This window comes from Cucumis sativus, chromosome 7 (genome assembly GCF_000004075.3).
Source record: "Cucumis sativus cultivar 9930 chromosome 7, Cucumber_9930_V3, whole genome shotgun sequence".
Lineage (NCBI taxonomy): Eukaryota > Viridiplantae > Streptophyta > Magnoliopsida > Cucurbitales > Cucurbitaceae > Cucumis > Cucumis sativus.
Genome location: NC_026661.2, coordinates 15,248,090 through 15,262,909, shown reverse-complemented (window position 1 = coordinate 15,262,909; position 14,820 = coordinate 15,248,090). Strand labels below are relative to the sequence as shown.

General features: G+C 34.8%; 3 protein-coding genes across 10 annotated transcripts; 2 read left to right on the top strand and 1 right to left on the bottom strand.

The window, feature by feature from the left end:
- Nucleotides 1-2,121, top strand: LOC101202834 (glutelin type-A 2). The gene is made up of 2 exons (XM_004139666.3): nt 1-985; nt 1,766-2,121. Exons 1-2 carry the CDS (start codon nt 93-95, stop codon nt 1,890-1,892), a joined length of 1,020 nt encoding a protein of 339 aa, XP_004139714.3. The 5' UTR covers nt 1-92; the 3' UTR covers nt 1,893-2,121.
- A 3,299-nt stretch (nt 2,122-5,420) lies between these two features.
- Nucleotides 5,421-9,253, top strand: LOC101208460. 8 transcript variants are annotated; one of them, XM_011660876.2, is made up of 3 exons: nt 5,421-5,559; nt 6,775-7,000; nt 7,547-9,253. In XM_011660876.2, the coding sequence occupies exon 3, from the start codon at nt 7,555-7,557 to the stop codon at nt 8,713-8,715; it is 1,161 nt and encodes a 386-aa protein (XP_011659178.1). In that variant the 5' UTR covers nt 5,421-5,559; nt 6,775-7,000; nt 7,547-7,554; the 3' UTR covers nt 8,716-9,253. The 8 variants fall into 8 exon arrangements, with proteins under 8 accessions (XP_011659178.1, XP_004139655.1, XP_004139654.1 ...); XM_004139607.3 differs by having other exon boundaries at nt 7,535-9,253; XM_011660875.2 differs by lacking the exon at nt 6,775-7,000 and having other exon boundaries at nt 5,543-5,559; nt 7,535-8,733; nt 8,841-9,253.
- A 1,076-nt stretch (nt 9,254-10,329) lies between these two features.
- On the bottom strand, nt 10,330-13,084 carry LOC101209765 (INO80 complex subunit D). The gene is made up of 3 exons (XM_004139612.3): nt 12,789-13,084; nt 11,750-12,228; nt 10,330-10,892 (listed from the first exon to the last, which is right to left on the bottom strand). Exons 2-3 carry the CDS (start codon nt 12,223-12,225, stop codon nt 10,643-10,645), a joined length of 726 nt encoding a protein of 241 aa, XP_004139660.1. The 5' UTR covers nt 12,226-12,228; nt 12,789-13,084; the 3' UTR covers nt 10,330-10,642.
- Nucleotides 13,085-14,820: the final 1,736 nt, after the last annotated feature.

The following is a 14,820-nucleotide window of genomic DNA, read 5'->3' as shown; positions in this document are numbered from 1 at the left end:
TGGCTGTATAAACGGCCAAAAGCTACAACCCCTCCTCGTGGGATTTCCAAACGATACAAAGAAAGAAATCGTTCAGTTCAACCTATATCAATATGGAGGAGCAAAACTTGAAGGCAATGAATCCAAGAAAACACTTCGAGGGAGTTGGAGGATCATATAACAAATGGTATCCTTCTGACTATCCGCTTCTAGCTCAATCCAAAGTCGGTGCCGGTATGCTCCTCCTCCACCCTCGAGGCTTCGCTATTCCTCACTACTCCGACGCCTCAAAAGTCGGTTATGTTCTTCGTGGTAACAATGGAGTGACTGGATTTATCTTCCCAAACACCTCCAATGAAGAAGTAATCAAACTAAAAAAAGGAGACATAATTCCTGTCCCTACCGGAGTCACCTCGTGGTGGTACAACGACGGAGATTCTGATTTGGAAATCGCCTTTTTGGGTGAAACCAAATACGCCCATGTCCCTGGAGACATCTCTTACTACATTCTAAGCGGCCCTCAGGGAATCTTGCAAGGTTTCTCACAAGACTATGTAGCCAAGACTTTTAACTTAAACGAAATGGATACCTCTACACTTCTAAATAGCCAACAAAATGGAATGATTTTTAAGCTTCAAGAAGGCCAAACTTTGCCGACTCCAACTAAGGACACCAAGTTTGTTTATAACCTTGATAATTATGACTTCTTTATGAAGGTCTCTGAATCTGAATTTCCATTTATTGGAGAAACTGGCTTGGCTGTTGTTGTCGAAAGGCTTGGTCCTAATGTGGTTCGGTCGCCGGTGCTTCTTGTCAGTCCGGCGGATCAACTGATCTATGTTGCTCGAGGATCAGGGACGGTTCAGATCGTCGGATTGTCGTCGTCGAGCAAAATAGAACTTCATGTGGAAAGTGGTCAGTTGATTTTTGTTCCCAAGTATTTTGCTGCTGGTAAGATTGCTGCTGAACAAGGCATGGAGTTCTTCTCCATTCTCACTGCTAAACTGTGAGTATCTCTAATTTACTCTTTACCATATGTATAAATTTTCACTTACCCAATTTAAAGTTCTTTTTTTATATATAATTCATCTTTTTTAAGTGTTTCTTTAACCAAAAAAAAAAAAAAAGTTTAAAATGAATCCAACTTTTGTAGATGAATTTATTAAGATTCTAAAAAATATCACCTTTAATAATAAAAAATCACTAAATAAATCTAAACACACTTTAAAAAAATTCATCTCACCAATTGATAATAAGAGAAAGGTCTTGTAAAAATTGTGATGTGTCCTTAATTTGATATTACGTTCTCAACATCTCTTCATGATGGTGGTTTGATGATTTCACCCATTTTTGCTAGAATCCTAATCTTTTATTATTATCATATTAGTTTGCCAACTTTAATTACCTAAAACGTTAATAAGTTGATTGGATTACGATAAGTTAAATTATATCGATTAAATATGTAATTGCAAGGGCAAGGCTAATAATTGAATGCTTGAGCGCATAACAACAAATAATTTTATTAAATTGCTATTATCACTCATAGACACGACCACAAATAGACTTCTAACAATAATAATTTTATCATCTACATAGACTTTTATCAACAATAGAGTTTATTTAAATTTTGTTATATCTATAAATTATTTTACATGTTATATTTATTAATACTTTGGACATAATTGGTATACAGTCGGTAGCAACTCTATCTATTCATACATTAAGAATGGTCTAAAATATTATGGATTTTTTTAATGATCTTATGTTTATGAGGTTTTGATAACAGGGGTTTGGTGGGAGAATTGAAGGGGAAAACATCAGTTATGGAGGCTTTATCTGCAGAGGTCATTGAAGTTTCATTCAATATCACAGCTGAGTTTGAGAAAGTTTTGAGGTCAAACATAACAAATTAAAAAGAAACATTAAAGCTTCATCTTTGGATTAAAACTGGATGTTCTTATTCATGCACGTTCTTCTTCGGTGTGTCAATGTGATATGGATATGGTTAATTACCTATAATCTATCTATCTGTTACTATTGGGTTTGGTACTGTGCTTTTCAGCAATTGTAACTTGCTTCTCCTATTTTGAATAAATAAACGTGTGCATGTGTGTGTGTGTGCCCTTTTTTATTTAATTATAAGTATGGTGAATGGTTATTTAACTTTATGTTTGTGTTTGTTGCATACACAGAATAAAATCAAGGAATCAAGCCATCAAGGAATGTGGCGGATAGTTTAGGGTTTTTCCATTTGATAATGATCAAATTAGAGAGAAAATGGAGAGTGAATTGAATGTTATGTTTACATTATTACAATTGAAAATTTTTAAATAGAGAAAATGTGTGACCTAACATAAAATGAACAATACATTGACATCCTAGATATTCTAATACTCTACCGAAAGATGGAGCGTGAACATTCATCATATCCATCTTGGACAATAAAGAGAGAACCTTTTTGGATGGCTAGGCATTTGAGAAGACAATCTTGAAGACAGGTTCTGAATACAAGGGAATGAACATTCTAGAGACAGGGAGCAGCATCTTGAATGAACAAAAAAAAATGAACCTCCTAGTTAGGGAATGAAAATTTCAGGAAATGAATATTCTAAAAACATAGAAATATCAAGGAATGAGCCATTATCTGGTTGAAGGAAACTCTACGTGCTATCAATTACTTGGATTATTGTGATAACCTTAACACACAATAATTGCATAATGGACACATGATTAAGGCGATCTTCTCTCGAAGTGTTTAAACGCCACACTTGTTCTCGTTTCGGGATACAAATGACTATGCTTGCTTAGACAAATTATATCTAAAGAACTTGACTTATAATACTTAAAGGACTTCTCGTTTAAGGATGGATACCTTTCAGCACCTATTGTCGGCACTTGTTCACCATTCGGGATACAAATGTTGGAAGTTACCTCACTAAGGAGAAATTTTTCTCTAAATTTCACATTGTGCGCGCTAGTCTTATCCTTGCTACTTGCCCCCTCGAGTAGTTGGTGATTGACACTGGCTAAGTGATGAATATAGATCAACTAACACAACAAGAATTATAAGTTGAACTCCTTATCAAGAACTTATCACACTCTTCTCAGTTAATAACACGAAGATGGGTGAGATGTTAAAAAATGGTGGATTGAAAAAGCACAAACATGCAATCTACAAATAAAGAATATAGGTCTTCAGCCACTGTTGTACAATATGAATGATACACATACTACAATGAAATGACAAAATGGAAAGATAGAAGAATGGAATGTATTATTACAAGTTAAGAGATAAACATTGAATAACCTTTCATTTTATCATGGTTGTTTAATCTCCAGGTGCTTTACTCGAACTCTTTCTCTCTCTGTGATTTTCTCTGATCACTTGAGTCTCTCTCTCTGGCCTCTTCAGGCTTCAAGCCTATTCGGGTCCCCCCCCCCCCCCCCCCCTCCTTCTTAGTGTAGAAGTAGTGCTTATTATAGGTTGATTTGTTTTCGATGGGAAAACTCTGTTCATCTTAATGTGTAAGAGCTGTAATCCTCTCCTTGTGAATTCACATCATTCCAACTACCATTTTTGTCTTTTTGGGAGTTTTCCTCACATGATGTTTAGGTTCATCGTTTGGGATTGTTTATCGCTTGACACGATCCAAAGCCTTGTCTTTGCGCGGGATGTCTCATGCAAATTGCTCATTTTTGCTATTTTCCACTTATCTTGCATTTAGACTTGGTAAACGCGTAAAACATGAACTATATTTATGTAAGCCTTACATCTAAGTATTTAATGCTTTTACAACACAAGTTATGTGTTCTAAGCATCCCATAGGCATTTTACTTTCCATTATTCTACTAAAAAGGACTATAATAAAGGTCACTATTGTCCGTTATCGATAGCATATGAGGGGCTCACAATGTACCTCTTCATTGCGTAATTCTTAAGTCCTCGTTGAGTACAAGTGTTCCTACTGCTTGCTCAAGTGCAAGCAAAACAGTAGGTTTACCTCAGTGATCTATGGTCGATCACAAGAAACTGTTTTTGATATTAGTTCTAGATTTCACTCTTCATTTGGACAAATTGGAAGAATTAAAGAGTAATAAATATGTCGGGAGTTCCTATAATTTTTTTTTTAAAAAAATACCTTCCATTAATTCCTAAATTCAAATTGAAATTCAAACTCATCTTCAATCTCAACTTCAACACTTCAATCTAAACTTCAACACTTCAATCTCAACATTCAGCACTTCAATCTCAACTTCAACACTTCAAATTCAAATTCCTAAAACCTACAACTAATTCAAAATCCTAACAACACTTCAAATTCAATTTCAATACTAAAACCTACAACTAATTCAAAATCTAAATATTAAAACTAATTTGAAACCTAAAATCTAAAATCTAAAACTAATTTGAAATCTAAATACTAAAACTAATTAACTAAAACAAAACAATAATTAAACTAAACCACTTACGGATGACAACGACAACGGAGACAACAATGACGACGACGACGATAACAGGAAAGACAACGACGATGAATGCCTCTTCTTCTTGATCTACCTCTCATTCTCCCTCTCCCTCTCTCAGTTTTCTTTCTCTTTTATGTTTCCATTCTTTAAAGAATGGAGTTAAAAAGACAGAGAACTCTCGACGCACGACGAAATCTTCGAGAATAGCGCTCTATTCTCAACGCGATTAATGACACGTCGAAAATCTCTAAACCTATTCCCGATGTGATTAGTGACACGTCGGAAATCCCTAAACCTATTTCTGACATTACTAACATCACATCGGAGGAAGGCGTAATGTACAATTAATGATCTGCCATTCTTCCGATGCAATACTGTAGATGTTGAGAATAGGTGCACATTTCCCAACGCATCTGACATCACGTCGGAGGAAGGTCAAACGATACAATTAATTGTCCACCCTATTCCAATGCTACAGTTTCCACATCGGGAATAGTGGCCCATTTCTCGATGTACATTGCACCACGTCGAAGGAACCCTAAACCCATTACAGCCTGTTTCGACACTAATGTGTCTGCGTCGGGAAAAATACCTTCCCCCGACGTGCACCAAGCTGCATCGGAAAATAATTTTAATATAATTATAAATAATATATAATTAATAATGATTAAAAGGTTAGTATGGTCCAAAAAGTATACGAATTTCTCATTTATAGTTTAGGACAACATTTGTGAAAAATTAGAGTCAATTTAGGTGTTTTTGTCTAAATTTAGCCCATCTTACATAAAACCTTTTTCCTTTTTTCTTCTTTTGAACCATATTTCAGAATGACCCAGGTAAAAGTGAGTATTCAGTTCAATTTTCCATACAGAATTGGGCCTGGGCCCATAAAGTAAGCCCATTACATTAGAAGACAACTTCTTTTCGTCACCGCCTACCCACGTGAATCGCTGCGTTTTGTGCGGCTAAGTTTGTCTATAAATACTGAAATCGATTCCAATATTCTTCGTTGTTGAACATCTCTCACGTTTCTGCGCTATATCTCAGCGACTCCTTCACGCAATCTTCACCGTCGACCCAACCCCGGATGAATTCCATCAAATTCTGCTTTTAGTAAACCCTAATCTTCCATGTTTTATACTCGATTTTTCATTTCGCTCTTCATGTATCGAATTTAGTTCATTTTTCTTTTTCTTTTCAATTATTTGCGATCCGGATTCTATCGTTGCTGCCCTTGTTTTTTTAAATCCTTTGTTTCCTTTATTTTTGTTTTTTCCTTTGACGAATTGTTTGATTCCCTTGGTAATTTGCCTTTCACTTTGTTGGCTTGATGATTTGTCGATCTGGGTTAGGGTTTGTTGTGGATATGGGGATCTGATTATGTGGATATATTTTGGGTTTTTGTTACTTTTGATTTCCGATCCTGTGTAATTTTTCATTGGGATAGGAATCCGATCCTGTGCAATTTTTCATCGGGATAGGAATTAAACTGGTATATGATTAAAATTTAAGGTATCAGAATGAAAATCTATATTGGTTAATTTTCCTTATGCTGCCCTAAATTCAGCCTTGTCTTAGTTTCACTTATCATATTGGCAGGAAGTATAGAGGCTTTGAACTTGGGTCTTTTTTATGAAACATTTGCCATTTTGCTGCATTGTGTAGGTGGCATCGCATTTGTACACAATTCTAGATTCTAATCGAGTAAGATAAATTTTGTTTCTCCTTGTTTGCTTTTGTTTTCATGCATTTTAATGGAAAGGGGGGTTTAAGGGTTACATAAAGGGATAATCAGATGGTTGATGTTATAGTAGTCGCCTCCTTTATTTTAACGTTGTCAGAACTCTCATAGTGGATGTTGTTGCTCTTGCATATCTGACCATTTTTCTTCCCCTGATGGACTGGGGATGTTAAGGAGGGTTGTCTTTTCGAGTCCGAAGGATGTTGGTAACATATGAACTTTTCTTTGTAGGAGATTTTATCGGTTTGCGTGCAGCCTTAATTTTTATGGGATGAAAGTTGTTTTTTGTTTTGCACGTTTCCTTCTTCCATTATTGCTGACTTTTGGGTTGTTATTGTGAACAGTTCGTTGGTAGGGGTTGGTATTTGAAATAATTAAGTCTTAAGATTTGTGTGAAATGTATTTGTTTGTTTGATTTGAATTTTCGAATTTAGCCCTTGATATTATTTTTTAAATGGGCATCCTTGTAATGGAATAACACAATGGTTGTTGAAATAATTTATTATTGTTTTTTTATTTTTTTTCCTTTCAAAATTAAGATCTCGTATTTATAACCATCAAATTTCTTTTACGCGGCCTAAATGCAGGTCAAGGACTTGTACAGACCTTGGCGTCTTGGAGAAGTTGCTAATAATTTTAGTCAAGGGTGTATTCCACCAATTACTACTACAGTTACAGTTCTTTGCTTTGAATTTGTAGACCTGTGATTTTGCTTTAATAAAGCCAGAGTAAGCATTCTGTAGATTTGAATTGGTAGCACAAATAGAGATTGAGAAGCCTCCTGTAGGAAATATATAAGAGCTGCTTCTCTTGGTGAGTAATCATGCAATTGCTTGATAAATCTCCGGGTAATATGTTTATATGTAAATTGTATATTGTGCATGTAAGACTACCCATCTTCATTTTCTGTAGTCTGTCTTTCATTTATGTTAGATCCTCTCTAAATGTGGATAGCACTTTTGTAATATGTGATGGTCAATTTAATGTTAGTGTTGTGTTCCTTGGTAACATGAAATGAAAACCTTGAATTTTATACTGTGCAATATTGCCAATGGTCATCCACTCCTGCATTTGGTTTTTTGTCCCCATTTGTTTTGATACTAAATCTTATTTAAATTTAGAGCATTTTTTTATATGCACTTATGATTTATTTATTGCTGAAATTTGCTGTATCTGTTGTTTTGTTGTTAGAATTGGATGCCTTAGTTTTGTTGTAATCCTCTTTTTTTCCTTTGAAACATTTGAAACAAACAACTTTTCTACCAGTTTCTACGTTTTTCTTTATACTACTATGAGCATTGTGCTATTGTTGTCGTATAGAAGCATTCTGATATTAAATATGCTTAGTGACTTACCTAGTGTTCAAGATGGCTGGTGTGAAACGAAGGATTCATAATGATTCAGATATCCTTGCTTTGCATAAAGAATTGGATGAAGTCTCCTGCCCTATCTGCATGGATCATCCTCATAATGCTGTTCTTCTACTTTGCAGCTCTCACCACAAGGGTTGCAAACCTTATATTTGTGACACAAGCCATAGGCATTCAAATTGTTTTGATCAATTCAAAAAATTAAGAGAAGAAACTAGGAAGAGTCCACGCTTATCAAGTCCTTTACCTATTAATCCATATAGTTTTAGTAATCCTTCTACAAACAACTTGGGTCTGAGCATTGATTTGAATGAAGTTGATGATAATCAAAATATAAATGAAAGGAATACTGTCGCTTCTGCTGGATTACCTGGTTTAGCTCTAGGGGATAATGGAACTGAAAATTCTAACAGAACTGTAGACACAAACGAGGCTGGAGATATGGACACTGCTGGTTCTGGGTCCATAACTGAAAGGGTTGATCAAGAAGGTTTGGATGCTGGGAACTCATCTGAGTACTCGAACTTGAAGTGCCCTATGTGCCGAGGTGCTGTGCTAGGTTTGGAAGTTATAGAAGAAGCAAGAGAGTATCTTAATCTAAAAAAACGAAGTTGCTCCCGTGAAACTTGCTCATTCTCTGGCAACTACCAAGAGCTACGCAGGCATGCTAGAAGAGTTCACCCAACTTCACGGCCTGCTGTCATTGACCCATCTAGAGAACGAGCATGGCGACGCTTGGAGAGACAGAGAGAAGTTGGTGATGTTGTTAGTGCCATTCGCTCAGCCATGCCTGGTGCCCTTGTGGTTGGAGACTATGTTATTGAAAATGGAGATGGGATGGTGGCGGGTGAAAGAGACAATGGCACAGGTGATGTCAATGGGCCATTGCTGACCAGTTTCTTTCTGTTTCATATGTTCGGATCGGTTGAGGGTGCTCGAGAGCCAAGGCCACGCTCAAGGTCTTGGGTGAGGCATCGACGTTCTGGAGGAGGAACACCTGTATCAGAGCGACGGTTCCTTTGGGGTGAAAACCTTTTGGGATTACAAGAAGATACAGACGAAGATTTCCGCATATATATCGGAATGGGTGATGATGGATCACCACCTACAAGAAGGAGACGTGTAACAAGGCCTGGATCTGATGCAGATCAACCATGAGAGGATTCATCTTCTGTGGTAAACATCTATGCCCTTGATGTGAGGGAGATTTGTTCCAAATGATTGGAGTGCATTACATTTCATGTCGTCTCAATACCTAAAAAGGTTAATTCTTAACCCCACAGGGCGGGCATCCCGCACAGCACTAATCCATCTTGTGGGGTCGTCTGGAACATCAAGAAGTGCGTGCTTGCGAATTCTCAAGGGTTCAGTTAGCCATCATCTTGATGCAAAATAGAGAGCCATAATTTGGCTCACACAGGAAGCAAGAAGAGGGAAGACCCGATGAGATGAATAAATGTCATCTTTTCGAAGTTCTCAGATGGAATCATTGTCCTTTTGCTTTATTTTAAGATATATATGATTGTAATTCTGTTCCTAATCTATGTATATAATGGGAAGATGATTTCATTTGTTTAATTTGGTGTGATGGTGCTTTAATTATATGTTCTGTAAGCTTAATAGGCTTATATTTATTTGTCGCTACTGAATATTCTGAATGTATGTCCTTTTTTTTATTATTATTCTTTCCGGTGAAGTTTATGCTTAATTTACTACCACAATAGTTATAATTTGATGTGTTGGTGAACTTGAAACTTTTCGTGGACGAGGATTTAAATGCCATTTTGATCTCGATATCGAGATTTCAATATTTGTGACATAAATATTGATAGAAAACCTATCTCATGGAGATTTGGTATTGATTTTGAACCCTTTAGATCTCTTCTGGGAATTGTTAGGATTGGAATATAGAAAATGTGGCAATGGACTTTGTTCATAGAAATATCAAATTAATTGTTGAGGAAGAAAAAATTTGAGGACAATGAATTATTTTTCCACCATTTTAGTGAGGGCAGTGAGCTTAATATTTGAGAATATAGTGTGTATTTTCATTTGGGTTGGAAATTTGCCTCATTGTTTATCTAAGTCCTTTGGACTTGGAAAGAGATTTGTAAGTTTGTTTGAGGTTTGTTTCAATTTTGGTCAGTGTAGAATTTGCAATTACAAAAGACTGAGCCTAGTCTCGAGCTATGCTTTGTAGTTTTAGTTATAATTTGGATAATTGTATTCCAACCAAACCTAATTTCAATAATGCTATTATAAAATTTGCCAAATGAAAAAACAAATTGATGTTTATAGACTAACACTTTGGTAACTCTCGTAAATACAAAATACAGTTAAATTAATATAGGAATTGAAACATTTTTCAAATTTAACACAATTTAGTGGTTTTTTAATTTTCACGATATTAAGTTTGTACATGGAAAATCATAGAATTATCTTAATTTGACGGTTTTGGTATGATCTGAAGTTTTAACCATAAATTTAATTTATATAATTAAGAACTTTTTTATGGCCAAATGTTCGCAAAAAGTTTATTTTCACTATAAATAATGTCCAACCTTTTCAAGTGGGAAAATTTAACTAACTGCATTACAGAATTTACGTCTCCTCAAATTAATGGTATTCCCCACATTCTTTATCAAGATTCTTTTTTATATTCACTTAGCTAACAAGAATACATGGACTGGTCTCTTTTCGAGGTTCATGAAAAAATTTGTGGTTTGATCGATCCATCCGATGGAAGATCATCGTCACTGATTTTCAAATTCCTTAAATTCAACACGTATCATTTTTCTCCATTATTTGCATCTGCGATGGATGTTCATCAAATGACAATTGAATAATTCTATATGTAATTGAGCTTTCATATAGAATTAATCAACAAGAGAAAGATTGATTTTATCAACAAATACTATCGACGGAGGGAAAGGAAGAAGGGATTGGATCATACACAAAAATTGATTTTATCAACAAATTCTACCATTGAGAGAAAGGGGTTGGATTGAATACACAAACAGGATTGCAACATATTCTTTTGCAAACCGAGGGGTCTCGTCTCGTCTCCATACTCGTCATCACCTTCTCAGTTACTCTCAATTTTAATAGCAGTTGCTCTTTTCGTCGCTCTCCTTTTGCTTTGTATTTGTCGGACATATTCAGCTATCAATACATGAAAATCAGGACGAAGCTTACTAGTTGAGGAGACATTAAGACCGGCTTTTCTTAAATCTCGAGCTAAACACTTTTCGCCTTTTTGTAGATGACCCGAACAATAGCAGGGAACGGTTGATCTTAAAACAGGCTTCGAACATAGAAGTGGCCCTGACTGCATACTGTAAATGTAAGAGTTTAGTTAATGGAAAAGGAAAACACATCATATTTGCTGCAGTGCAAGGTTGAGCTAATCAAAATTAAGACATCAGTGCTATGCCAACTCAAATAACAAATGCAATTGTGCATTGGTCTTAGTTCCAGAAAAGATTTCAAACACAAAAGCCCTAAAAGTAAAAATAAAAGCTCAATCAAAGGTTTTTGAACATCGAATCGATGCAGAAAAATGGTTTGACATCTACATCTCTGCTCAACCATGTTACCTATTTTTCAATTGTGAAAACGTTATCAAGAAATACACAAATAAAACCCCTAAACTTAGCTTCTTTCCTTTGTAGGAACCTACTTTTCATGTTACGGTGCTATATTCTACAAGGGCAATTTGGGAGGACTTCAGCATTAGAAAAACCTTTGTCCTTAGTGTCTCCTCTGACCAACTCTAACAAGATAATATCTTGAGACAGTCTAAACAAGAAAAAGTAAAAGAAATTCAAAGATTAAGAGTACAAATTTGAAAAATGAGCCATTTCAAAGAAAATTGAAGGGTTTGACAGCAATCACTCAAAATCGTTTCACAAACACTTTCAAAGATTTATTTAAAACATTTTTATCGAAGAAGATTAAATAAAAGCAACTTTTTTGAAATACAGTTTTCGCTCTGATCAATCAAAATGGAGGAATTTATGAAAAAACTAAAGTATAGTTCATAGCAAGCAAGATCATCATAAAGCATCATAATAATATCAACAATGGATAATCATTCTCTATTTAGTGTTATTGCTCATCAAGTAGAAATTTAATATTTAATAGTACTACTAAGCAGCAAAAGGAGAATTGATCAGTTATACAAAATGCAAACCTCTTGATCACAAAGGTGCAACCCTTGTAGAGCCTCTGCTTTTTATCCGAGAGGATATGAGCATGACAATATTTTGTCAAAGCCATCGCCTTCGCCTTGCAACCTGTGACATCACACCTTCTAATCTCATCGCTCCCAGTCGCAGAAGCCAATCCTAGCTTTCCATTTTCCCCAATGCCCTCTGGATAATCGCCAATGCCCTCAGCTTCCTTCTCATCCTCCTTAAACGGACTCTTGCCATATGTCCAATAATACTCCCTGTATTTGCGCTTGAGTTCCTCCAACAAAAACCAGTACAGTTCCTTGAAGATTCGACAAAGCTGTTTCGCTCTTCGGGACCGGCGCTCGAGTACTTCTCGACGAGAACAAATCATAGAAGTGGCAAGTGCTCGATCGCGATCGGCCCCATCAATAAGAATAGGAAGTGGGGTAACAGGAGGAGGTTGAAACGAACCAGGAGAGTTTGATTCTGCCATGACCTACGAAGTTGACATCCAAAACGATTATTCCACATGCCATATACTAGGGTGAAGGACAATAATATATAAATGCATAACTACATAATCCACCGATACTAAATAATAATTATTATTATTATTCCGAGCTCTGATCATCCCGTTATGTTCGTGAATACAGGAGCACCAAGAACGACCATGAAGCACCAAGAATCAATCAAAAGCTTCCTCAAACCCCCATTTCATGTACAATCAATTTTATATCAAATTAACTTCAACTACCAGCGAAAAACGAGTGCATATAAGAGACATTCCAGCACACAAAATTCTCGAATAGAACAATCCAAATAAGAACGACCTTACATAAAAAATTCCTCAATCATATACGAATGCCCCCTCATCCCAGAAAAAAAAAAATCAGTCTAAAATAGGACAAATTTGGCAGGATTTTAGATTAACTTTGACCCTATATAGAAATTGATTTAATTGAAGAAAGAAAATGAATAAGGAAATCAGATCAATCCCAGAAAACTCAGGAACGAACAGCTGAGAGAGGGAGGGATTGCGGAAGATAAAGTGTGCACCTTGAAGACGAGTAGAGGAAGTTTGCACAGTAGTGAGTGCCGAAGAGGTTGCAGCAGAGAAGGAGAGAAGGAAGAAAGGGGCGTTTGCCGATGAGAAGGCGGCGTACGACTGCGACGGAGAAAATTTGCCGGCGTAGGGTGTAGCGGAGAGGTGGTATATGGAGAAGAAGGTGAAGGGAAAAACAAATGGACACAGATAGGTGTGTGGTGGCGGCGGCCAAGGAAGAAAGGAGGGAATAGGATTTAGGGTTTCTTCTTCTCGGTTCTCGATGCCTTTTTTTAAAAAAACAAATATTCTAAATACTTACAAATAAATAAACACTATAAACATATAAAATTGAATAAGATAGCATTTTCATAATGTAGTTAAGCAATTATAGCCTTTTCGTTTTAGAATTTTGTAAATATAGCAAAATTTTCGTTTTTCCGTCTTAAATTTAATATTATTCCTAAATTACCCTTCAATAACTTATTTCTCTCTCTATTTTAAATGTCCTACTCATTTTATTTATGCTTCCATTTTCTAAAACCTTAATTATTTGTTTATTCTTATACTAGATTATTTATTCTTTTTGTCTTAATCTTACTTTTAAAATATCAATAGTACAATAATTGTAATATGAAATATAATATAATGGTTGTTGATTGGAGTAATTTAACTTCATTTGTGATTTTTTTTACTTTTTTCAATGTATATTTTGAGTTGAATTTGATTCCAAATAATTTTGTTTTATTTTTTGGTTTTACTTTGTCTCAGTTTCGTATGTTAGTGTTGTGATATACTTATATTATATGTATTAGTTGGTTAATATACTTACTACGTGATTTTCATTTTTTCAAATTTTATACAGTTCATTAGAGTCTTATTAAGTATATGAACGATGTAACTCAGTGTATCATTATCAAGTATATCAACAATATATTGTTAAAGCATATCAGTAAAGTGAATCCTTATCAAGTATATGAATCGAGTTTTCAAGTGTATATCAAGTGTATAGGTAGGACTTCAAGCATATCAAGTCCATTTAATCAATCAATTATATAAGTGAATAATACTAAATGTATATACAGTGTATCAGATGTATCAAACATATATTAGTATGTTTCGATATTGAGTGTATTAAAGAATATCATGCACATCAAGTGTATCAATCAAATATATCAGGTGTATCAATTGGTGTATTAGGTGTATCAGACGTGTATTAGGTGTATCAAACATGTAGAAGGTGTATCAAACATATATTAGTAACGAGGGCATTTGTGATATTTTACCTCTTGATGTGTGGGTTGGACTTCGTCTTTGACATTTTCGCAAATAATAAAATGTGTGCTATTGACTTAATTATTATAATTTATTTTGTCATTTTTGCAAATACCCCATAAACATAAGCATCCATTGTAAATGATAAACATCGAACTAAATAAAATATGGAAAATTATTTTTTAAAAGAAAGAAAGAAAAGAACCGGGAAATTGCAATAAATAAATAAGAAGGTTTTTTTAGAAATAATTGAAAACTATTTATCTTAACAAAATTTATTATATATCATTTTTTATAAAGTATAAATATGTCGTTTAATCAGAATAAAGAGTCTAAATAAGAATCATGAAACAACATAAACAAGAGAATGAAGAAGTGAGACAGTAGAAATCAATTGAACTCAACTGTGGTGTATTTTACAAAGGCACCACATACCTCTATTTATAGGACATCTCATGGTATGAGTTACATATGGAATTCAATGGTATGAATGTTACAACATGGAATAAAGTGAGAGTTATAGGAAGATTGGTAACATATTATAGATTATGGATATCTACATAATTATATTTACAATGCTCCCCATAGATATCCATATAATATAAAATAAATGTCTCGTTAAAATCTTACTAGAAAAAAACTCGATGGGAAAAAAATCCCAGTGAAGAAAAAAAAGTACATCATTTTATATATTAATAACTGCATCATTAAAAACCTTGCTAGGAAAACCTAATGGAAAAAATTATAGTCAAGGAAAAAAGAGTGCATTAT